This window comes from Spea bombifrons, chromosome 7 (genome assembly GCF_027358695.1).
Source record: "Spea bombifrons isolate aSpeBom1 chromosome 7, aSpeBom1.2.pri, whole genome shotgun sequence".
In the NCBI taxonomy this organism is placed as follows: domain Eukaryota; kingdom Metazoa; phylum Chordata; class Amphibia; order Anura; family Pelobatidae; genus Spea; species Spea bombifrons.
This window is the reverse complement of record NC_071093.1, coordinates 42010290-42034275: the sequence shown is the minus strand read 5'-3', so window position 1 is coordinate 42034275 and position 23986 is coordinate 42010290. Positions and strand designations below refer to the sequence as shown.

The window sequence follows — 23986 nt, the reverse complement described above, 5'->3', positions numbered from 1 at the left end:
CTATCTGCATGTGGACGAGCTGCGTCTGCTTCTCGGCCTTTAGTTATAGTATAATTTACTTCTGTCTGAGTGAGAATAAACTGCTGCAGAAATACATATCACACACACTTTTTTTTTTCTTGCAAAAGTAATAAAACATGAGTTGGTATGGTTTTACTCTGAGTAGCAGGAGCTCAATTCACTAAATGGCAATATTCATCTCGGCCGACACCCCCCCCCAACACACAGACTATTCCCGTGGAAACATTATTTCTAGTTTTAAAGAACCCTTGGAATTTATGAAAGAAAAGCCCACAGTTTTTGGTATTGTGTTAGATTTAATCAAGCAATAAGGCTTTGACGGTATCAGAAGTTGAATCTGGTTCCAACAGTCAAAAGCTGAAACCTGCTAACAGGTTTGTATTGACTTCTCCTGCGGTCGGAAGAGATGCAGTTTTCATCTCCTAAAGTGGTCTAGAGCGCGGCCGCACCCCTATCACCTTTTCACATGGAAAACGTAGAAGCACAATGTCACGCGCGATCAGGACTTCTCTGCACCGCGCGTGGAAGGTCTTGGGATTGCGGCAGTGGGGATTGTTTTAGGGCGTCCCATTAACTTTAATAATAAACACTGATATAGGTCAATTCACAGCGTCCGTAGCAATGATGGAGGGGGAGGCAATGTTGTTGATACGGGCAGATCACAAGCACCTGCACTCGTGGTAGATTCCGATGGTCTGATCTAAAAGTGAACGTCCTCGGAGGAAAGTTACTGAGGCAAACACTACTCTAGCAGGTATCTTACTGTATAAAAGCGTCTTGTCTTTAATATTCAACATTCATGGACTGTCTTCAGAAGCAAAATCTAAGGTTGTCCTTTGACAGCTCCACCAGGGATCTGGTCAACAGCTCAAGGACGCCTTACTCAGAATATGCTGGGCTATACTGGTGATAGCCGGGTACACGGGACTCTTGGGAAACTCCTGCAGAAAGTCCTTGCCCTGCTCCAAACTCTGGCATAGAAGAGGATCGAGTGGGACACATCCTAAAGAGTTAAAAAGACCTTATAATTAGAAGAGCTGCCACACAGCGTTTGTTCGAGAAGCTTACACTGTAACAGGTGGCTCATAGACACGCACAGCGTTCAAGTAAATGATGCAAACTTGGAATTTTCCATCATAGTAAAAAGTTTTAATCACCTAGAAAGGGGACTCCAGCGTGCCGTGCCAGCTCCTCACCGCCGCCTTTGGAAAATATGTTTGTGCATTCCTAGGGTAACACAGCGATAGCACCATTACTTCAAAATATACTGGAATTTGCAGAAAAGGGGCAGACGTATCACACCATAGAGACCCCCTTACATTGGAAGCCTTAATCATCCCGCTGTGATCTGATCTATTTTCAGAGAAATAGGACAAACGGAGCCCTCCCCAGTGCTGAAGCACATACCTCCTGTATGCCGTGGGGCATTGCCGTTCAGAAACCTTCACATCTCCTCCAAAAAGGTGCAAAAAAGGAGCTCTCAAGCATCAATTAGTAAAGAGAAACACTCAAAAACATTATGTGAGTATTACACTTTACCATTCGATGCTCCTGTTTTGTTTTTCGCTTATCTCCTATCTTACGGGGGATCACATTTACAACAACATCGACCAAGGAAGTTACACTCCAGTCCAGTGATATTGAACTGGTTGCCCCCCCCCAAAAGCTATTTCCCTAAAGGGTTTATAAACTCTACAAATACTCTAAAATGTGACACCGTGCGTAAAAAAGGAAGCAAATGGCATATAAAGCAGTGAAGTGAGGTTACCGTGCAGTGCGGGCACACAAAGCCACTCATGTTTTCCACAATCCCGATGACAGCCAGTCCCGTCTTTTTACAGAATGTCAGTTCTCTCCTCACATCCCCCACGGATACAGCCTGCAAGGACATATTCCATCTGATCAGCACCAACTACACAATACCACGTAGAACATGCTGCCTATAAAAGATCCTTCATCCACATATATGAATGCATTAATATAAATTAAAATAAATTGATTACGGTCTTGTCTTATTCTACGGCCCAATCTGTATATCTTTGTTTTGTGGGCCTATGGCTATGTCAAGTTATATATGAAATATATATATTGCAGTGTACTGGCTGCATTAAGGGAGACACCTGTGGAGTGGTGACCAGAATGGCCCCCATGGGCTTGAAGGCGCGTAGTGCTTCCACCGTAGAGATGTGCTCATCCGACGTCCCCGGCGGAGTGTCCACAATAAGAAAATCCAACTCGCCCCACGCCACGTCGCTGATGAACTGCTTTATCATAGCTGTTGGATGAGCAGATAAAGATGACCACGTTACGTTATTACAATCATTCTGATATATAGTTTCCTGCTACATGCGAGAAGATGCCGGACATATCTACACCAAGCAAAGCTTCATTACACACTTCTTCTTGACTCTTCTTCTTGCTCACTCATTTCCAGTCATATGTAGGTGGAAAGCCAACTTTCAGTTTGAGCCCCATGTCCAAATCCATGTTAGTTATCCCCACCATACAACCTCAGGCTAATCCGCCTCATACCATTCTTCTTGGGTCCTCTCCAAACCACTGCATCATCTGGCCGCTCCAGCAAGAAGCCGATCGACATGAGCGAGATGGTCTTCTCCTGGTCCACGTATACCGGTACCCAGCCACTGTCACACTGATGAACATCTTGGCCCTGAGCGTTCAGCATACGGGGAATACTGGGGCCGCACAGGTCCACATCTAGAATACCAACCTGAAATGGCAACAAGGGATTACTCTTTAGCAGAAGCTATGGGACTGGAAGGCTGGGATTTTAATTGGAAGTCCAAGATAAATATTTTTTTTAGAAATAAACATCTAAAACAAGAAGTATATTGTACAAACATCCAAATAATCTGTCACCCTTGGCCTAGGCCATTAAGTGCTTATTTGAGGTTAGCGTTTTACCCACCTTTTTCCCAGCATGGCGCAGGGCCAGGGCAATCTGGGTAGATACGGTGCTCTTACCAACACCCCCTTTGCCTGACAGAACCAAAATAATATGCCGGACGTTGGCAAGATTCTCACCATCTAAAACGACAGTAATACAATAATATGAAAACCCCCAGGAAACGGGGAGAAAGGTATTTTCCAGAAAGTTTTTGTAATTAGGCCTCTGAGATATATTATATATATATATATTATATATATATATATATATACACACACATATACATACACACAAACACACATATGCTAGACTAGTTTGCGCCAGGAGCGTTCCCAGGTATCTATATGACACCTACAATTCCTGCGTCGCTTCTTACAGTCCCTACATCCAAAGGGTCCTACAAAACTAGAATTGACGAACGAAGACAAACCGATACATTAAGGAAAGAGGGTTCTGCACCTAAGTTACAAAAAATTAAAAATAATAAAGTGTATATATATATATATATAACAAATATGACATGACATGTCCCCTTTCCCTAATGTATTATGTATTTGTGTGTGTACATATATATATATATTTAAAAGAAATTATGTGTGTTAATAGTTTTTTAAGCACATAAAATTAGAGATACGTATGCAAAAATAATATTTAAATATAAAGAGGCCGGTTAACCCATTCAGTTTTGTGAAGGAAGATAGGTTTGTTGCATTTTAAGGGCCTTTGAACAAGCTTTTATTTTATCGTATATCCCAAGCCGTATAGGCACAATGTACTGTGTTATGTATAGAAATTCACTAGTCAGCAAAGAGCACTTGCACCTGGTTAAATAACTCACCCTGCGCTGTGTCCATGCTGCCCACCAACTTCCGCATACACCGCGAATGACAACACTGTTATCCAATCATTGCCAATAATGTAAGATACGTATTTACCAATCAGACCAATAGTCACAAAGCTTAGTACGCGTAACTACACGGACCAATCAGGTGTTGTGGCTCTACGTCAAGTCTCTGCCACCCAGGAGTCGCAAACAAGACAGGATTAGCCTGAGCTAAAAAAAAATTGCCGAATCTAGCCAATCAGAGTTTCCATAATAGTCCCGCCTCAGTATTTGACGGACATGGTTGTGGTCGAATAGAAGTGAATAGTTTCCTGATTGACTATTCCTTCTAGCCAACTACGCAGTAGGGCTTGCGTTGCTGCTTGGCGGAGGGCAGAACTGGTTTACGGGTTAGTATTGACGTCTGCGGGTCCGGAAAGGGTAGGTAGGGGCAGCAGGAAATGGCTGTAAGGGGTCACGGGAATCAGTCCTGAGGGACGTGAAAGCGGGCAGCTGGACGAAAGATCGGCTCCTGGGGGCCACTGGACCTGAAATGATAGGCCCATGAGGAGGGGAGGGGCCAGGAGCACAGCTGAGGGGTAGGCCGTGGGTTTTTAAGGAGTGGAATGTAAACACGGAGTGGGAGTCACTGCTGCTTGGCCCCCAGGACTCCATAATATGCTGAGGGGGGCGGTATTGGGGTGATATTTCCGTTTTTGGGGTAACCTTAAAGTAACCTGTGGTGTAAGGTATAGAACATTGCTGAGACCCCCGCTGGCCTCTAAAGTGGCCCTTAACTGCAAAAAAATAATCTAAGAAAGCCTTTTGTTTCTTGCCTTCAGTGACCGTTTGAGGGGCTTCTGTCTCGCCAGCTTCTGTTGTAATTGTTTTCCACCTGTGTTGATTTTTAACTAATAAACTACCTTAAAATGCGCTCTTTGTCGGGGAGACCGTACAGGACACCCGGCTGCCCCGTTGAACGGCGGCTGTGTAACCGGGGAGACGGCCAGATGTGATTGTGAGCGTCTCGCGCTTATTGAGCTAAAATGTTTACTTTTTTCCTAGCTTCCTGTGTCGCAAAACATGGCACGTCGCCCGCGCAACAGCCGTGCCTGGCGCTTCGTGTTAAGCGGTGTACGCAGAGACCAGGAGGGCCGGGCACCGGTCTTGCCAGCAGGTGAAGATGCGTGGGGTTATGATTCAGATGGCCAGGTGAGTTGTAGAAATAGAATAATTATAGCTTTTAAATGGTAATTTATTTATATATATATATATATATATATATATTATACTGACATACACTTTATTTAGTTGGCTGGCACTTTAATGTTTTTTGTTAAGGTTCCTTCTGAAAGATGTCTCTCCCCGCAGCACAGTAACAGCGATTCGGACAGCGAGGTGCTTCACTTGCCGCCCTCTATAGCCAGCGCCGTACCTGTAACTGGCGAATCGTACTGTGATTGTGACAGCCAGAATGATGCCTACTGCTCGAGTTTGCACACCTTCCACCAGATCAAGAGCTGTCAGTGCGGCGAGGAGGATGATTGTGAGTACTCTAATATAAACATACTTTGCTCTTGAAACTGCCCCCCCCTCATAGTTGTCTTATTTTATCCCTGTAGACTTTGACTGGGTATGGGACGACTGCAGCAAATCTACAGCTACTGTCTTGAGCTGCGACGACCGTAAAGTTAGCTTCCATGTGGAGTATAGCTGCGGCACTGCTGCCATACGAGGAAACAAAGTGCTCTCCGAGGGTCAACATTTTTGGGAGATCAAGATGACATCCCCAGTGTATGGCACAGATATGGTATGGGAACCCCTCCTAGTGAGAAATAATTACATGATTAGTTCTGGGGTTTACAGGACAAGAGCCTCAGATCGTGTCTGACACCTTGTTGATTATAACGTTTTTGCGTAACAGTTTGTTGCCTCCCCATGTTGGAACACATTTGTGTCCCGTGTCTATTAGAGATGGGATATGTATTCCAGCAGAGAGATGCAGTGAGCTGGTGCATTGAATGGAGTGCCAATGAAGGGGAGGAAAAAGTCTTGGTTTGTATAATGCGCGGGTTATGGTGCTAGCTGGTCTCTGACATGTCTGCTTTTCTTTAGATGGTTGGCATTGGCACTTCAGATGTAAACTTGGATAAATATCGTCATACTTTCTGCAGCCTTCTGGGTAAAGATGGAGAAAGCTGGGGGCTCTCCTATACAGGTAAGCTGGCAATTTTTCTTGCCGACATCACTTGCATTTAAATTATCCACACTAACTGGTCTCTTCCAATTGAGAAAAATGTATTGTTTAGTCAGTCAACATAGTTTATCTCTCTCTCTCTAGTTTTTTACCTTACTGTTTTGTCTAGCAATGACATGTTAGTGTATCTCGTTTACCTGTTTATGCTTTACTGTACCTTTCTAAACTTTCACCATATTATGAAGAGGAAAAATCTTCAAACTAACCTTAGTCTTTTATCAGGCCTCTCTTGTCATAAAGAAAACGCTACTAGAAAAAAAACTATGCTATATAGACTGATCTAGAACCTAGAATAATACATCGTGGCAGAGCTTACACCCCCACCAACTGGCCAGCTGAATGATAGGGCAGACAATGGCGCTGCTGTAGGTGCATCAGAACTATTGCTCTTTAGTACACAATGGAGAGTAAGTCCTTTTGTGTGCTGCACCTTTGTTTCGTATATGCTGGAAAAACACCCTCAGCTCTGGTTTTGTATTTATGTTAACTTACCTACGAAGGAGGGTTGGACGATACCTAAAATGGGCCCGGTAAGGGGTTTGTGGCTGTATTGTTACCTAGGGCAGCTGCAGGCTGGAATTCCATCTAACGAGTCTAAGTCACGTGATATTTCAGAGGAATCTTTTTTTATTTTTTTTTCAGGTTTACTTCAGCATAAGGGTGACAAAAGCAGCTTTTCATCACGCTTTGGCCAAGGATCGATCATTGGGGTGCATCTAGATACATGGCATGGAGTGCTCACCTTCTACAAAAACAGGAAGTGCATTGGTAAGGGGCGATTCTTTTTTCTAGGCTATGCCGTTCCATAAGAACTTCATGACTCTTTATCAGTTGTGCTTCTCCCATCCTGTGTTGGCATCTCGATCAGGGGAGTTCAGCATCAGTTCTAGCGCCACAAAGTAATTCCTGTTGCCCTTTAGGGTATTTGTAAAACACAAGGTTAATGCTCTGTAACCAGACACATCCATGTTTAGGTTGGGTCCTGTTGTCCAGTACTGTCTTGCAAATGCCTAGCATTATAAAACTATTTGGTTCTTTACTTTAAAACAGTCTAAAACTTTTCATCTTATCCACCATAAAATATCTGAATAGAAAGCATAATCCTTATTAACTCTTCCTCTCTAGGTGTTGCCGCCACACAGCTAAGAAACAAGAAGCTGTTTCCGATGGTTTGCTCCACTGCGGCTAAAAGCAGCATGAAGGTGATACGGTCTTGTTGCTGCCGCACCTCTCTGCAGTACCTTTGCTGTGCGCGCCTGCGCCAACTCCTTCCCGACTGCGTGGACTCTTTGGAAGCCCTGCCGCTACCTCCTGGTCTTAAACAACTGCTGGGCAACAAATTGGGATGGGTGCTTCAGATGGGCACAAATCCAGCTCAACAGAGCAACGAAGACTCCCCGGCCGCCACGTCGTGCAGCAGCGATTCGGACAGCAGCTGCCTGCCAGGCATGGAGGATTGTCAGCGCAAGCGTTGTCGTAGGATTTAAGTGGGTTATTCTGGGAGTTGAGGGCTACCCGATCCTGATGCTTCTTTCTCTCCACATGGCCATCGCATCCCACAATGAACTTTTGGAAGGACAAAAGAAGGGATATTCTACTTTCCCACAAGCAAGAAGAAAAATCAAGACGTTAAGGGCAGAAAGGAAGCACAGGAGTCGGGATCTCATGACGTAGTTATGTTATAACTGGGAAACATGGTGCTATAAACATTAGGCACTTGTCCTTTACCGTGATGTGTGTTTTTGACTGGGGTCACAGTGACCCGATTGCCTTAGAAGGGACAGACGGTTGAGCATCTGACATTCAAATCATTACACTTACTGACTCCAATTAAAAATATTGTCTAGAGGGATCTCCAAAAATCTAAAACGCGCCCCTCGGGCGGTGTGCAATTATGTGAAATATATTTTAACGGCTTATTAACTATTAAAAATGTGTGCGTTTGGGGGGGGGGATTATCCCTCCCTGATTACCCCAGGTTGAAAGAGTACATCTGTGAATGTATAAACGCATGCTTTGTTACAGATGAAGCCAACAGCTGTGGCTCCAGCTAATACAGAACTACACCCTTCCTTAATGCTTATCTAGTACCATAGAACACATTGGTTGTCCATGGAGAGTGAGGCATTATGGGGTTGTAGTTCCAGAACTGGTGAGAGGGGGCTGTTGGTTAACACTGCAGAATACCGTGGCATGAGCAACCCAAGTGTGAGTTCTCATCCTTTCACTGGTGCTGTTTGGATGGACCTTTCTATTAATATAACAATGTACCCACTCTCGATCCATTTGGATTCAGAGGAATTAGGTGGATGTTCCATGACAGAGCGCAGGTCCATTATATGAATGATGAGGTCAGAAAACAGAGAAAGTTCCTAGACCTGTGTCAATTTATTTAACTCTGCTTTGTGGTCAGCTTGAAAACATTTAATCCAAATGCATAAAGCCTACAGCTCCCATAATTCTTGGCCAGCTACTCAATGAAGTATCAAAATGCCCCCCCCCCCCCCTGGTTTTCACATTGTTTGCAGAATGGACACTTCTTGGTTAAATCAAATCATATTTATTATATAGATTTAATCCCATTAGGGCGAGGTGAGCTAAACAGCAATTGTATAGCAATAAATTCTTACGCCGTTTTGCACTCATTGTTAAGTTATAGAATGAAACCAAACTCCAGAGACAGACAAAAGGAAGTAGGTTTGCTCCAGCAACAACATCCACTGCATCTGATGTTTACTGTTGTGCTGGAACTCATGTTTTGCTGGAACTCATTTCTTCCAGTAATAACCTAAAGAAACTGATTGGGTATATTCTTTCTTTAAAAAAAAAAAAAAAAAGTTATATTTAAAAGGGGCCACGCATTAATCAGTGCGTTGTGTTAGGGGTGGAGAAAGTTTGGCTTACGGCTTAATGGTGAACTACACACCCCATGATGCACCACCCGCACAGCGACACCTCATTGTGTATGTTTGTGTATAGTGTAGGTTTTAGATGAACCAACAAATGCACTTGTCATTCTGTGGATATATATATGTTCGCTTAAATCTATTCACATAAATTCCCTCACGCGCATTTCCCCCCCAGCGTTTTTGTGTGAATCGTGTACGGTTACTGTGAAAAGGCCAGGTCACTGTGGCTTGCATGGGTTTATATACTGATCTCTGCCCAGGTTGAACTAGCTGTGTTTTTTTTTTAGCTATGGCTCCGATGATGAAGCAAAGGGTTAACCAGCACTGACCTATAGCAGCTAAGCTCGACCCCGAACGAGATCACTAAATGTAACTCAAATTTAGTAAATTACATGGGGGTTTGGTTAAATTCATTACCTCGAAATGGGCTTTGTGGTCCCTGGGTATTTGGGACATTGGAGTTTTAAATGCAAGGAAAGCAAGCTGGCGTTTTGTGGATATATCCTCATTGTATAAACATTGATTTTATTCTTTTTTTTCAATCATACAGTGTTTGTTTGATGCTGCTTGTCCTCCCAGGGGTAAAATAGTCTTTTTTTATGTGAGTATAGCGCCTCCGCTCTTTAAGCAAGCGTATTATTTTCACTGCAAACCGTTGGCTGTTCAGCTGGCTTTCAGCTACGAGCCGACACGCACAAGCTAACCCCCCTCTTTATACCGAGGTAGAAGGGAACCACCGCTTACCATCCATGTACTATTGTCTTTAACCTATTCACTGCTGTTTTTTTTTTATATATTGTAAAAAATAATTTTCTGCTGGATGATGTAATCAGCGCAAAACCATGTGAATATATAAAAGAAAATGTGAGTCTATATAAATATATCCAGTATTTACAAACGTCTGGTTTCATTTGTATTCCCCAAATTAGCTGGTTTTAGCATTTGCCGTTAACTGCAGGCTGCGGAGGTTAATCACATCCGGACATAGTAGCTTTTATACTGTGCCATATAGTGCATTTCCCTAGCAGCCGCCATCGAGATATTCTGGCTGATAAGATATATATATATATCCCATTAGTATGTTCATCTTATAATGCTGGTCTGCTCCTAGCAATCACCATTTTGACCAAAACACACAAATAACAAAAAAAACAGGTTTCCTTCGTTCTCAATCCCGTGTAAATAGTACTTAACCAACTGTACTACCCCCTACCAGTTTAGGACCCTGACTCTTGGGGATAGCAGGGTTTCTTAAAAGTGACCTATATGATAGGATAGTTAAATTACCAGTAACTGCCCAAATATAGTCCTCAAAATTCATATCCAACTCAGTCTTCATCCGTTAACTTTCTCATCATTCTACAATCTCTTGGATTCACCGCACACTTTAATTGAGGCTTTCCAGTTAACTCTATTTTCAATTAGTGAATTTTCATGCAACCGAACCTAGAAAGATAAAAAACACCAGCTACCTTCCGTACAATTGTTTTGTTGTTCACAATTAACAATAAATTATTTGGTATGTTAATATATGAATGTACCTGTGTATTTTATTGCACCCAAACGCAAAGAGAATATTAAGTCCAATTTTTTAACCCAACGTACACATGCATAGTGGTTTACAGCAGCATGTCGGGAGTGCGACTTACTGGCAGAACAATGTTTGTTGTGCAATAACATAGCCAGAGGTGTTTGAGGGAAATCAGGGGGTCCATGGTTGTAACATAGCTCCTTGGAAGTCCAGAATGACATCATCCTACACTATGAGTTCAAATCCAGCACCTGCTCTGGATTTGGTGATGTCATGAAAAGCCAGATGCGTCGGGACAAGTCAGGGCCGATGCGTCTTTCTCTGCCTTGAGGCTGGTGGTCTCCGTGAGGAGCATCTGAACCTTCTGCCTCATCTGCGTCCCCCGCATTACGCTCTGGTAGAACGTGCAGGTTGGAGAGCAAGGCCATTTTCTCACGTTCTGTGGCACATTCGGCGTAGGCCTAGGGCATATGAGAACAAAGCCAATGAGACATTAATTATATTAATAAATAATCTATAATGTTATCTAACCAAGTGATGATGGTGTTATGCTGCCAGCAGAAGTATGCGAGAACAAACTCTGGGGTATGACTGGGTTTAATTAAATTATCTGTGGCTAGCTAGAGTACTTCTTCCAAAGTCCCAATAGTTGATGGACTTTTACCATCCCATCCCTGACTTCCCATTTATGACCTGACCTTCATTAGAAGCTGGGGAGACGGATAGGCCTCTGTCACCGCAGCAGCCATTGCAGGGCTGACTCTGTTAAACTGCTGGATTTGTCTTCTCCAGGATAAAGGCAGCCCTGTGAGGGTCCCTCGGGGACCCCAGCCCTTCCAGCTCCCTGCTGATGTACAGAATGAGAAGGTCTGGTCGTCCCAGTGTTTCCTGCGGAGGAAAGAGTATTGTTGAGAAGACAGACGACGTCACATGTTAATTCTGAACACATAAATCACAAAGAGTGGCTTGGAAAGGGTGTTCCAATATTTAACCTCGTAAATTATTACAATACCACGACATTTAAAAGGATTTAAGCATTATGCGCCCTTAATAAGCATCACATGGGTGGGTCAAAAACAGTAAGGTTCAATGACAAAGACGAGCAATTATTCAAGTTTCATCGTTACACTCACCGGAAAGGTCGCTGAGCTAAACTTTTTGTCACGGCGCACACGTGCTTCCCCAGTTCTTTCCAGGAGTCCAGGCACAACACCTCCATTTCAAATGAAAGTTGCAGAAACACAAAGGCCTAGAGACCCAAAAACGACCATCTCTGGTGAGGGAAAACCTACCCCAAGCAAATGCGTCCCATTGAGAAAACCGGGTTCCATCAAGCTAATAATCCAAAGCATTCCTGCTCAGAATGACCAAAACGTACTCTAAAGCAACAGGTTATGCAATGAACCTCGTAACGATAACTATAATAACAAAAAATACAATTATTGATGGATCTGCTATCAGAAAGCTGAGCAAGCAAGTCAACTGACCAATCACGGACCTTTAACTGGTATTTAAAAGGCTGGCAGCTCATGGAAGCGACGGCGTGATGCAGAATTTTATAAATGATTATGTTTACTGCACATCCATTATGTTTGTCCTTTTATATATATATATCAAATAAGTGATACCTTGGAGGTTCTGTGGCCAAAAGAATTTAATGATATAAAATTGTAATTTCCCCTCTACCTCCTGTATTTGTTTCTTGGTTGCGTTGCTCTCTGATTGGCTCTCACAGATGTTATCATTCTGCTCCAGTGACTGCCTTTCCATCCTCCTCGATAACTTTTGGCACCTGCGCATACACAGGAATGGCATCAGGCACGGGTTATGAGAATCAGCATACAGTATACATTTTGTTAAAGCCCACCATCTGTATTCTTGGAGTCCGATAACGACCATGGTGGTTTTCTTTTCTTGGTGTCGCTTTGAGATTCCGAAAAGAGATCCAAGAGCTTCCTCATCCTGGTCTCCGATGCTGGAGTACTTTACAGCCTAAATTTCATATAGAAATGAAATACAAAAAAATAAAAATAGAGCATGAAAGGTTAGATTTTAGATAAAGAGTGAATAATCTCTAAAAGATATTGGAATCCTTGGACCTCCAACTTTTTATTTTAAATAACTTCCACCATCAACCCAAGTCCATCCAAGTCCTGAATGTTCTTCTTACAGCTCTTAAAACACCTTTTTTTTGCCAAATTAAAGACCGCGCATGCTCTACACATCATATGAATGTCGTTCGCAGCCAATAAGGTAATACCTGAGCAAAGCAGGAGACGCTGGCCAGGAAATCTTTGGACTGGACTAGAACCAACATTTCATCCTCTTCTCCAAGCCTCAACTCCAGACCCTCCTGCAACAGATTAAGCACAAGTTCAACAAGGTGCGACCACATAAAGTGCTTTAAAACTACTGGTAACAATACTGAGCGTTAGATGTTGTATAAACAGCGTGGCATTCAAGTTTAGAATTATCAGAAAAGAAGAATTCTATCTGATTACAGATTTGATTTCCACTTACGATACACGTCCAGTCCACAGGCATATCTCTTCTCCACGTGAAACTCTTTGGCACAGAATGAGGTTCAATCGAGTACTGATACCCTGAAGATCTCAGGGCCTCCAGTACATCCTCTGACCCAGCATCTTCGAGAAGTCCTGAACAAGTATAACAAGAAGACAGAGACCATTCAATTACTTTACTTTAAACACCAGAACATCCGTATGCAATGTTAAAGATACCGTTCCGCCTACTCACTGAATGTAACATTTTTGGGATGAATACAGAATTGCAGAAGTAGATGAGAATGAGAAATACAAAAAATTAAGAAGACCTTTAAATTAAACCAGAACGGGTCATCAATACCTCTGAAAACCAAGATATCTCTTGGGTAAATATGATTATATATATTCTTCTATTTTCTTTATTGCCAATCTATGACCACAGACACTACAGGAATTAAATGGTGGAACCCAAGGTGGTTTTTCGAGAGAAAGGTACGCTTTCAGCATTAATTAAATAATTTGGGTAGGACGTCTTCCTCACCCGCATCCATGCTCACGGTCATGTACTTCACGCACTGGTCGGGTCTCAGCATCTTCAGAGCGGACGCAGCCTCTTTCCGTCTCTCTTTTTCTAACTTTTCCTGAGCCTTCCTTTTCTCCTTCTCTTGCTTTTTCAGTTCTCGCTCTCTTTGCCTCTCCTCAGCTTGGACTTTTTCCACCACCAGCTCTTCCGGGGTCTTCTTCTTCCTCATCCTTTTTATAGGACTGGGTGTTGTACCACCTGGCTCTGGCACAACCAAGGCTGATGCATTTTCAACAACACGGGGACTGCTCTCTTTTACATCAGTTGGGAACTCTGTGGTTTCGATCTCGATAACAAGGCTCTTCTTTTCTTCTTGTTGGGGGATTCCTGATTCCTCCTCATTTTCCGAATCAGATATTTCCCAAGTAGTGGCCCTTTTGGCAAGTTTATTTGGGGATAAACCAGCGCCACTGCTGGCTATGCTCTTTTTCTGTTCTCCTTCCATACTAAACCCATTTATAAGAAGCTGACATGATGGCGACTTAAATATAAATTAAACTACTGGAAATAGAGTGATCTATCAAACACATCAAGTTTTTTACTTTACCCAGAGTTCACCCAATAATTATAATTAATCATGCTAGTTAAGATATAAATTATACTTGTCTATGATCTCTGCAAACGTCATCAGAACAAACCGTCTCTCTTAATGCTTCAGGCACCGTATTAATATAGCATCCTACAGGTTTTAATGGCAAGTACATACCTCCGACTACACTAGTGTATTGAACAGTTTTAAAAGATAAAATTAAATGAGAAAAATTATGAAAAAGGCAATTTTTTTCTGTCTTGGACCTAATATTTTATTCTGTAAATTTCATAATTAATTTAAAGTGCAAATCACCGAAAACCATTAAACACCATCAAACCCTGTATATAAATACGCAGAGCGTCAATATATAACGGAAGCAGCATTCAGTTCTGAATCTTTTTTTAACCCATAGAGAAGCCATAGTCATATTAACCCTTGGTGATCTGATTTAAACAATCAGTACCATGACTATGTAGGAACCTCAGTGACCTGACACCTTAAATACCAACTACCAGCTCATTGCTACCCCATATAGCACTTGGATAACAGCCAGGCCTTCATTGTGGAAAAATGTGTAAAAACTCCCAAATAATAGCTGGATCCATGCATTTTCACAACTCAAACAAGTCTCTTCCGGTTACATTCTCCCAACGCGTCGCGACTTGATTGCGTCACACTACTGGCAGCAGCATGCTGTAGGGCGCTGGGAGGGGGCATAGCTGACATATTTGGTGTGGGAAGCATTGGTCCTAGAATAAAAGCCTCAATAACGTTATGTAAAAAAAAGTAAGACATGTATGTCATAAAGTAAAGACAATAAAGAGTTTGGGAATACGAAATAGTCCCGCGCAAATAAAGTTTGCATGGTTGCTACGGATGCTGATCACGTGACACGCTTGACAGCTCGCCTGACGTCACCAGAGCGCGACGCTCTGTGGTCATTTCGGGGTCACCCTCACGTGTTCTCTTTGGCTCGGTGTTCGGGGGATTACAGGGGACCATGGCCAGGAAAAAGAAGCTGGGGCTGATCGCCGAGATGGCCAGGAAGATCCGGGCTTACAGGGAACTGAAGAACCGGCCCCGGGATTCCCAGCGCTATGCTCTGGACTATGAGGTCTGGGTCGCCCCCTTATATATCCGTGCTCTGCAGGGCTGTCCGCATTTGTAGACTGATTGTATACATACGGATGGAGGGGCTCTTGTTAATGGGGGCTGCAGAGGCAATAGGGACGTAGCCTCTAAACCATTAAAGTATAATAGAAACATGCTTTACCACATCTCATGTAAAGTCATTGTATAGCCCCCATTATTAACACATATTACAGACCCTAAGACAGGATCGTACAAAAGTGGAACAGCCTCCCAGCAGAAGTGGTAGATGCTTACACAGTCTGCGAATTTAAACAGGAGTTACACAGAGACATAGAACTTGACAGCAGATAAGAAACATTCGCCCATCTAGCCTGCCCAATGTTCCTGATGTAAGGGTTTCAAACCCCTATCAGTCCTTGGTCAGATCCTATAGCGAGTATAGCTTTATGTCTATCCCATGCCTGTTAAAAGTCCCTCTGTATTAGCCTCCACCATGTCTGCTGGGAGACTGCTCCGTTTATCTACTACCATCTTCCTTGTATATCTAGGAAATCAATATCCTTCCGGAATTGGGGTCAGATTTGTACTCACTATATATATTTCTATAGTATGGAATTTTGGTCCAAATGGCATATGTGGAACAGTTCAATGTTCCTGCTAATTGCCACACTCACTCACTCACTCACTCACTCATTCACTCACTCACTCACGGCTTTGCATCAGCATTTGCACTGTATAGGTATTCTGTCCAGGTCATTGACGGTCCCTTCTGCTCTAGAACATGATCCGTCCGTTCACCGGAAAGCGGCTGCCGGTTCTTGCGTGGGACGACGTGAGGAATGAAAAGCGTCTGTTCACGTTGCTTGCTGGCATGAGGTCCTTTGGCGTTGGACGAATGGTGACCAGGAAGTCCTGGCTGGAGGTGTACACGGAGCCCTGCTACTGGACTATCACCAAGGTGAAGGTGGACTACACAGCCGAGGTGAGACGAGAGGAGGCCGTAATGGCCGGCTATGTATTGTGTATTGATGTTTATAGCACCGTCGTATGCTGCAGCGCTGTACAATGGACCAAGAACACTGAGCTGCATGCATTAAAGTCAAAACCTAACATCTTCTTTTGGCTTGCAGGACATGGATCATGGAAAAGCTTGGGGTTACTTAACGTTTAGAGGTAAGACTGGCAATAACTGATAATAATATATCTGATCCGCCGGCAGATTCTATGCTTCTAAATCACAAGTGAGAAAAAGTATTTGTTCAAGAACAGCCATACTGCACCCCCCCCATAATATAAAACATTTGGAAACACACTGAATCCTGGCCTAACCACTTATTGAGCAGAGGTATACATATATCTTTAATTGGGTGTTGCTCAATATGTGTAATAATAATATATAACATGTTCTACATCAATGAAATGATAATGGAGCTTATTCTCCTATATATATATATCTAAGTATCGTATTTTCTGCTAGGTAAACCCGAGACCGAAGTGCAGGAGATCCCCAAAGTTATGTATCACGACTGGCGCCTTGTCCCACGCCACGAAGAGAGCGCCTTTAAGACGTTTACCCCCCTGCCAGAGCCGGATCCCGTGCGTTACGTCCCCTACCCGCCTCTCCTAAGGGCCATGATATTGGCGAAGTGGCAGAAGGAAGGGAAACCTTTGACCGAGCTGGTGATTGACCTCCAGAAGTACCGCTTTTTTGGCAAAGACCACTTTGAAAAAGAGAGACAAGCCAGCGAGGGGACCGCAGTGTGACGCATGGAGCGGCAGATGACCCGCGGACCTATAGATTACATTTCCGTATATTTTGGGATCCTGTTAACAGGCAGAAGAATCTGAGCGTTGCGCTATATGTTTATTCTTCATAACATAATGGAAACCTAATCTTTACACAAAAAGGTTGAAATGGTTTATTTTCCCCGATTATAATACTCCCACTCTGATTCCCCAGCACTAGGGTGGGCATCTCTGGTTTATTCCTGACTACAACCCCCATCACCCTCATCCGCTGCCTGACATGATGGGAGTCTTACCAGTAAAAGCAGGGCTTTCTTTTTGGTTAACATTGGGTCAGATTATTGTACGTTTGTTAGTTTTGTACAGTATTAAAGCTCAATCGATTTATGGATTTTTGTATAATTGGTTTGCTATACTTTTTTATTTCGGGAACTGGCGCCCTCCCTGATCCCGCTCTGGGTAACGATACTGTGTTTGAAAGCTTCTGTAAAGGACTCACCTGTTTCTCTATAAATGCGATGTTAAATCTAATGGTTTTTTTTTTCCCCCCCTTCTACATGTACCGTCTCTCCCGCATACGCTTTACTCCAATTGTATTAGCGTAATCCCCAGATGGCTTATACCACTAAACATGCGCGGATGTGGCTAATCCCCGGATCTGCTGGAGAGAGAGCCTCGGTATTATAACAGCCCAGACAGGCAGCTATTATCTTTACACTCAGAGGGAAACCCCGCGATCTGTAATAAATATCACATTAACGAGGGGCACGACCACGGGGTATGAGGGGCAAAAGCATGCGGGCGGAAGTTCTGGGAGAGGTCGCCTTCCGTCACCCCGATTCAGGCTATAAACTCACACTATCAGAGCCCGGCTTTTGTGCTGTATGTCCTCTTAGCAATTCTATTAAGTTGTACAGTGATGTGGAATATGTTGGCGCTATATAAAATAGATAAGAACCAATACGGAATAGCCTTCCAGTAGAGGTGGCAGCGGTTTAGTGGTTTAAGCATGCATGGGATAGGCATAAGGCTATCCTAGATGTATGATAAGGCCGGAGACTATGGAAAGTATTCAGAAATTAGGCAGACTAGACGGGCCGAATTTTTATTATCTGCCGTCAGATATTAAATGGGCGGTGTTGTATAAACGGCAAAATACAGGTATATCAATAAAAAAGAAGTAATATTCCTGCAACCAGCATAGTCTGTAATACTGTACAGCGCTGTGGCATATGCTGGTGCTATTAATAAATGATAGTAACTGTTCATTTATAGAAACACATTTTTTCCGTTAAATTCCAATAAAATCTGAAAAAAAATCTATTATAAAGCTGCTTTTTTAATCTTATTAATAAGAAAAGTTTAAAAGGACAATATCCAAACGGCCATTAATTGGTTAATATCAACACTACAATCCTCATCATCCGATGGCTGGCTGAGTGTGATGGGAGTGTTTGCAGTCTTTTTCTGAGGGTGATGGGAGTTGTGTTGGTCAGGGGGTTAAGTATTGTGACAATGTAGCCAGGCTGTTACAAAGAGAACGCGGCTCCTTTAAGAGGCAGCTGTCAGCGTGCTCGCTCCCGCACTTGCCGGCTTGGCCCGCGGGCGCGTTCTCGTCTCTCCCTCGTTGTCCTCGCCATGATCTGCCTGGTGCTGACCATCTTCGCCCACATCTTTCCGACAGGTGAGAGCCCCCCGCGGGGACCCCCAGTATAGGCGCAATACGGATAGGGCGCACTGAGGGGGAGTCCCCTATCCGTGATGATTATAGCGGCCGTTTAAAGAGACACACCCCGGGGGGGGGTAATGCGGAGGCTGGGGTACCCTGACCCCTAATACCGGAGTATAGTGAATACAGAGAGCGCGGGCAGGGGCACCGCAGTACGGGGCATCCTATGAACACTTACTGGGATAGAATAATCCCCCCCACCGCCTCCCGGGAGCACCGAGATGCCTCACCCATATCCCGCGCATTCATCATCGGTCACCATACCAACGGAGTGGCCTGTTTTAGGAGGACCTACCCCTCCTTGGGCCCTCAAATCCCTGATGCCCCTCTCTCTCCTCCCCTGATGCCCCTCTTCCCATCCCCGATGCCCCTCTTTTCGGGGAGCTCAGAATGTTTGCCGGGTATGGGGGTATCTCAGGGTTCTACAGCCCTAAAAAGTTGCAGTAATTTATGTAAAAACAGCAGCAGATTAAATGCTTTGCTCGTATAGTATATTTTGTACTTTACTGAGAGGGTGGTAGATCAATGTCACGGCATCCCAGCAGGAGTGGTAGAGGCTGATGCAGTAAAATAGTTTGTGGGTCCCCGTCCCTTCTCGTTCTCCGCTGGCTTGCGGATCGCAGGGACCATCTGAGTTTCGGAATTGTTGCTGTTCATTGGTAACCAAATGTTCCTTTGGTTGCTATGGTGACGTCTTCACTTTCACCATTTGGCCCCATAACCTCTTTCAGTGACCGGCCAGGCATCCCATCCCTGAGTTTTGAGGATGTCTCTTTGTCGCCGTGTCCTTTACGTGTCTCTCTTTATTCTTGCCCCAGCCTGGACCGGCGTTAACGAGCGGACCTTCCTGGCCATCAAGCCCGATGGGTATCAGCGGCCTCTGGTTGGCGAGATCATCCGTCGCTTCGAGAGGAAGGGATTCCGCCTGGTCGCCATGAAGATGATGCAGGTCGGTGACCGTCCCTTTAAGGCAAACGATCCTCAGACTGCTGTGTTTTGTCCCAGCTGTTGCTCCGTAGAATATTTATACGCAGGTGGTCCTCTTAAACTAGGGCGTCAGATGCTTAGATGTCATGTAAGGGGTAGTAGATATGTGGAACAGCCTCCCAGCAGACGTGGTAGAGGCAAACACAGTGAGGGGATTTAGACATGCATGGGATAGGCATATGGCTCCTGAATCAGGACCAACGACCGAATGGGTCTGGTCTGCGGGGAAGAGGAAGGACCAGGTGCTTACGGAGCGCCCACCGCTGAAAGCCGCCTAATGACTGAGAGCTTAATGTAATTTCACACAAAAGCTGTTTCCCGCGTAAAAGGTTTTAGTGGTTTTGTTAGGAAGCGAATCCTAAAATCCTCCTTTTTAAGTCGGCGGCGGATTAAACCGGCTCTGCTGCAGCTGGAAGGGTTACGATCAGGTAACAGGCCTTTGTTCATGGATCTCATTGTTATGGCTGCAGAAATAATATGTGCCCGGGCAGATAGTAACCGGGGGGTTAATAAATAACACAAAAGCCCCTCAATCTACCAACACCGCTTTATTAGTAGTAGTTTTAGTCGCTCTGTCTCTGTATTGTATTGCAATACTTTTAGTGCTTTAGGAGGGGATTCTATATTTTTACTGCTCTTGCTGTAAAAAGACCATAAAACTAGACAAACACCCCGACTCCTTATCTATCATACTGCCTGAGGTAAACGATTGAATTGCTCTGTATCAATCACCCAGCTGGACACTCTGACTAAAGGAAGTCTATGGAGGAAGGGACTTCATTAGCATTGCCATAAAGCCTCAGCTCAGTGTGGTGTTTGAGGAGGGAAAGTCACCCAAAATATCACATGACTGACAACAATGGCGGCCTCCAGGTCTGCAGATAAAGGGAGTTTATTGGAACAAAATGATATAAAACCGGGTTTTTGTTAATGCCAACCTACATTACTGTATACAGCACTGAGGGGGGGGCGTGTATACCCCGGAATGCAGCACTGGGGGGTATATTACTGTATATAGCGCTGGGGGGAGGTGGTGTATATTACTGTATACAGCGCTGGGGGGAGGTGGTGTATATTACTGCATGCAGCGCGGGGGGTTATGCTAAAGGACTGTTTGCCAATGTGGGTTGGGCATGTATTCATTGTACAGCCGTTTTAGACCCCCAGAGGGTACTTATATTACATCACATTGTCTGTATCTTCTCTATTAATAAAGTTTTTTTTATTCCCTGTGCACAGGCCTCGGAGGGACTGCTGAAAGAACATTACATCGCACTACGGGACAGACCTTTCTACAGCCGCCTTGTCAAGTACATGGGATCTGGGCCTGTAGTTGCTATGGTAATTGCGACCTTTGTTTACCCCCCCTAATATCGTACGTCTCACGCAGACGATTGGAACTGAAGCTTGAGGAGTCCGGGCTTCGTTCAAACGATTGTTACCACAAATGGCCACCAGGGGGCGGCAGCGCAGAGGAAGTCAGCCATGTATCTCCCATCTGCCATTATGTTAATGGGACTATGGCCGCCGTTTTGGAGAGGATGAACACGCCTGTAAAGGCCTTGTGTAACCAATAAAAAAATTTGCTTTTAGGTTTGGCAGGGACTGGACGTGGTAAAGACGGCCCGCATCATGTTGGGAGAGACCAACCCTGCGGACTCCCTTCCGGGCACCATCCGCGGGGATTTCTGTGTGGACGTCAGCAGGTGAGGCTTTAAAACTGCTCGTCGTAATGACGCGAAAGGTAGATAAGCTTTATTTAAAATGGACATTTCCTACTCGTCGTACACGGAGCCTTGCTATTCGTTTGACTTTTACCATTTAACCCCTGCAGCTTTTATCATAACCAGGCTTTTTTTTCCGTCCAGGAATGTGATACACGGCAGTGATTCTGCAGACAGCGCCCAGCGTGAAATCTCTCTATGGTTCCGGCCGGAGGAGCTCGTCTGCTGGCAGCACAATGAAGAGAGCTGGATTTACGAGTGATGGACGAGCCGCCGTAAAGCAATGGGACTGCTGGGACGTCACTGTAGGAATTAAATTCGCTCCATTAGAGCTCTTAAGGCACTTAGTTTACATGGTGTGGGGGGTATTGGGGACCTATGAGATGTATACACAGTTAAGGGTAAAAGCACTTACGCCGTCCAGGAGGGGGCAGATCCAATTTACCCCGTATCCGACTCATTCCAAGCAAACAACGTTTCCGCTTATTCTGATCGTAGCCCACTGGGATCGACATAAAAAAGGCAATTCTGGTGGAAAGCTATTAATCTGGAGGAGCCATGGGAACGTTCTATTAGTTTCCATGACAACTGCTCCACATTTAAAACCTTGCCCTAGATTAGTCTTTAAAAAAAAAAAAAACCGTCCCAAAATGTTAATGATAATCCGGACCCAACCGATTAGGAAGCAGAATATATATATTTTTTCTCTTTCTAGTCTTTTGTGCTGCTTTAACCCTTTCAGTGCAAGTACAGTACAGGTTAGAATAATGATCAGTGATAAAACAAGTAAGCGTGTGAGATGTTCCTGGCAGCGTGTGGGGTCCATCGATACTCGCGGAAATACGCATCAGTCCCAGCGGATGCACCTTTTTGTTAGATTCTTACTCGTAGGAATACAGTTGGATATGAAGGAATTAAAGGGGTGAAATTAGGAAATTGCTGTTCTCTGGAGCCTTATGCATTTTTCTAATAAAAACAAATGATCGCACTGAGACTTTCTTTTAGCTTCAAGATTCTTGTGTTAAGTAGAGTGTATTTGTGACTGGGAGCTCTCCTGGGTTACTTTCCTCCGCTTTTGGGCAAGGGAGCGGTGTTTGGCCCGCTTGGGACTGGTGCCAGCCCTGCATTCACAGGTAGCCTCACATCCTCATGAAATCCAACCCCCCCCAGAAGAGGGAGAGCACAGGTAGCCCACGCTGGCAAAGTTCCCAGGTACGCAGATAAGGTGGGGGAAGGGATTTGGGTCCCAATAGAGCTACCTTTAGCAAAGCGGCCCTGACGCGGCCACTGCTTTGCAGCTATACGTAGAGAAAAAAATATGCCAGTGTCCCTAAAACCAGCGCTGCGTGCATTCTACCTTAATTAATTCATTTATTTTCCTCCTCATCACCATCATCACACAAACACGGGAGTGAGAAAGGGCCGTTGGAACACAGGAGTGATGGGGGTGATAAAGGGCCATTGGAACACAGGAGTGATGGGGGTGACAAAGGGCCATTGGAACACAGGAGTGATGGGAGTGATAAAGGGCCATTGGAACACAGGAGTGATGGGAGTGATAAAGGGCCTCTGTACGCCTATGGAGGGATTCCATTAAAAATCAGCCGTTTCCATCTACAATAGCCATTTGCAACATTAACCCCGTCTGCGCTGGATTTCTGCGCCATTCCATTTTAATGGACAAAAATTGCTTTTCTTTCAAAAACAAGAAATTTCTTAGTGACTTTGATTCAAACTTTTGAACGGTAGAGTAAATATATATATATATAATTTAAGAAAGATATTTAGTTTAAATACCATCCCTAGAAATGCGTAAAAAACTTGTACACCCTAATAGTATGTCACGCGAGTACACGTGTGTCGCCGACCGCTCACTCCTTTACATCCAATGCCGTACTTTAACCAAGAACAACCCACAGCTCCTTGTAATACATTTATTACGTACATAACAATTACATAGTGTTCATGTCACAAGGGGGGAGAGAGAAAGCAGAGAGGGTATTATTCACACAGCTGTCTTTACATAATGCCACCGTTAAAACCAGAAAGACGTACGACACACCGCGGAGTTTACAAGCTTTGAAGAGACGCTGGGCGGTATTTGTAAAGAAGGTCCGCTTTGGGGCAAAGTTCTCGAAGTGGAGCAATCTCCATGGTAACCAATGGGACGTTCCCGCGGATGGGTTCTACGCTTAGAACGTTGCCCCAGAAAAGGGTTCTTTCCAAATACTGCCCACGGAATAAGCCCTTGTGACACACACAGGGAGTCTTTACATACTTAACTGCCATAGGAAGAATAAGCCATTAGAGCCAAGCTATTTCCATTGTTTTTGGCCTGTAAGAATGTGCTTTTATTATAACTCCTGACCTCCCGGGGGGGCTGCAAACGCGTCGGTCCAAGGCTGCTGCGGCAGAACAGGAGTTAAGGATTAAACATGCATTTTTTTTTATTTTTTAGGTAAAATAGTATTTCTAGATTAAATCTGTTCTTTCCCATTTAACAAGCTTATAATGCAGGTTATTTAAAAGCCTTTGCTGCCTTTTCTTTAGCAGGAACCACGTGAATAAATGTAAGGATTTCGAAGGTTCTTTATGGTTTAGTAGCCTTTGTACTGCAAAGCTCATGCGTTAAAAAAAAAA

General features: G+C 44.1%; 5 protein-coding genes across 7 annotated transcripts; 3 read left to right on the top strand and 2 right to left on the bottom strand.

Moving 5' to 3' along the window:
- Positions 1–131: 131 nt before the first annotated feature.
- NUBP2 (NUBP iron-sulfur cluster assembly factor 2, cytosolic) lies at positions 132–3856 on the bottom strand. Its single transcript, XM_053471390.1, has 7 exons — positions 3768–3856; positions 2951–3069; positions 2554–2752; positions 2142–2296; positions 1790–1900; positions 1179–1248; positions 132–1024 (listed from the first exon to the last, which is right to left on the bottom strand). Exons 1-7 carry the CDS (start codon positions 3802–3804, stop codon positions 882–884), a joined length of 834 nt encoding a protein of 277 aa, XP_053327365.1. The 5' UTR covers positions 3805–3856; the 3' UTR covers positions 132–881.
- Positions 3857–4110: 254 nt separating this feature from the next.
- Positions 4111–7999, top strand: SPSB3 (splA/ryanodine receptor domain and SOCS box containing 3). 3 transcript variants are annotated; one of them, XM_053471389.1, is made up of 7 exons: positions 4111–4193; positions 4818–4964; positions 5124–5298; positions 5375–5562; positions 5868–5970; positions 6652–6777; positions 7135–7999. In XM_053471389.1, the coding sequence occupies exons 2-7, from the start codon at positions 4836–4838 to the stop codon at positions 7494–7496; spliced, it is 1083 nt and encodes a 360-aa protein (XP_053327364.1). In that variant the 5' UTR covers positions 4111–4193; positions 4818–4835; the 3' UTR covers positions 7497–7999. The 3 variants fall into 3 exon arrangements, with proteins under 3 accessions (XP_053327364.1, XP_053327361.1, XP_053327362.1); XM_053471386.1 differs by having other exon boundaries at positions 5094–5298; XM_053471387.1 differs by lacking the exon at positions 4111–4193 and adding an exon at positions 4214–4351 and having other exon boundaries at positions 5094–5298.
- Positions 8000–10287: 2288 nt separating this feature from the next.
- On the bottom strand, positions 10288–14033 carry EME2 (essential meiotic structure-specific endonuclease subunit 2). Its single transcript, XM_053471542.1, has 8 exons — positions 13495–14033; positions 12970–13106; positions 12710–12802; positions 12317–12441; positions 12136–12241; positions 11583–11698; positions 11148–11337; positions 10288–10910 (listed from the first exon to the last, which is right to left on the bottom strand). Exons 1-8 carry the CDS (start codon positions 13979–13981, stop codon positions 10680–10682), a joined length of 1485 nt encoding a protein of 494 aa, XP_053327517.1. The 5' UTR covers positions 13982–14033; the 3' UTR covers positions 10288–10679.
- A 958-nt stretch (positions 14034–14991) lies between these two features.
- Positions 14992–17308, top strand: MRPS34 (mitochondrial ribosomal protein S34). The gene is made up of 4 exons (XM_053470902.1): positions 14992–15182; positions 15939–16142; positions 16291–16333; positions 16638–17308. Exons 1-4 carry the CDS (start codon positions 15069–15071, stop codon positions 16922–16924), a joined length of 648 nt encoding a protein of 215 aa, XP_053326877.1. The 5' UTR covers positions 14992–15068; the 3' UTR covers positions 16925–17308.
- Positions 17309–18477: 1169 nt separating this feature from the next.
- NME3 (NME/NM23 nucleoside diphosphate kinase 3) lies at positions 18478–21677 on the top strand. The gene is made up of 5 exons (XM_053470788.1): positions 18478–18590; positions 19454–19584; positions 20862–20963; positions 21216–21328; positions 21491–21677. The coding sequence occupies exons 1-5, from the start codon at positions 18545–18547 to the stop codon at positions 21606–21608; spliced, it is 510 nt and encodes a 169-aa protein (XP_053326763.1). The 5' UTR covers positions 18478–18544; the 3' UTR covers positions 21609–21677.
- The last annotated feature ends 2309 nt before the right edge of the window (positions 21678–23986 follow it).

Excerpts from the sequence above, each read along its gene's own strand:
- NUBP2 (XM_053471390.1), bottom strand. The coding sequence starts at position 3,804 with ATGCGGAAGTTGGTGGGCAGCATGGACACAGCGCAGG. Across the intron at positions 1,249-1,789 it reads TTGTGTGCCCGCACTGCACG|GAATGCACAAACATATTTTC; the intron begins GTAACCTCACTT and ends GTGTTACCCTAG. Across the intron at positions 1,025-1,178 it reads CGCTGGAGTCCCCTTTCTAG|GATGTGTCCCACTCGATCCT; the intron begins GTGATTAAAACT and ends TTAACTCTTTAG.
- SPSB3 (XM_053471386.1), top strand. The coding sequence starts at position 4,836 with ATGGCACGTCGCCCGCGCAACAGCCGTGCCTGGCGCTTCGTGTTAAGC. Across the intron at positions 5,563-5,867 it reads CAGTGTATGGCACAGATATG|ATGGTTGGCATTGGCACTTC; the intron begins GTATGGGAACCC and ends GCTTTTCTTTAG. Across the intron at positions 6,778-7,134 it reads CAAAAACAGGAAGTGCATTG|GTGTTGCCGCCACACAGCTA; the intron begins GTAAGGGGCGAT and ends CTTCCTCTCTAG.
- EME2 (XM_053471542.1), bottom strand. The coding sequence starts at position 13,981 with ATGGAAGGAGAACAGAAAAAGAGCATAGCCAGCAGTGGCGCTGGTTTA. Across the intron at positions 12,242-12,316 it reads GGACTCCAAGAATACAGATG|GTGCCAAAAGTTATCGAGGA; the intron begins GTGGGCTTTAAC and ends GTGTATGCGCAG. Across the intron at positions 10,911-11,147 it reads CTCCCCAGCTTCTAATGAAG|GCCTACGCCGAATGTGCCAC; the intron begins GTCAGGTCATAA and ends CATATGCCCTAG.
- MRPS34 (XM_053470902.1), top strand. The coding sequence starts at position 15,069 with ATGGCCAGGAAAAAGAAGCTGGGGCTGATCGCCGAGATGGCCAGGAAG. Across the intron at positions 15,183-15,938 it reads GCTATGCTCTGGACTATGAG|AACATGATCCGTCCGTTCAC; the intron begins GTCTGGGTCGCC and ends CTTCTGCTCTAG. Across the intron at positions 16,143-16,290 it reads AGGTGGACTACACAGCCGAG|GACATGGATCATGGAAAAGC; the intron begins GTGAGACGAGAG and ends TTTGGCTTGCAG.
- NME3 (XM_053470788.1), top strand. The coding sequence starts at position 18,545 with ATGATCTGCCTGGTGCTGACCATCTTCGCCCACATCTTTCCGACAG. Across the intron at positions 19,585-20,861 it reads TCGCCATGAAGATGATGCAG|GCCTCGGAGGGACTGCTGAA; the intron begins GTCGGTGACCGT and ends CCCTGTGCACAG. Across the intron at positions 20,964-21,215 it reads CTGGGCCTGTAGTTGCTATG|GTTTGGCAGGGACTGGACGT; the intron begins GTAATTGCGACC and ends ATTTGCTTTTAG.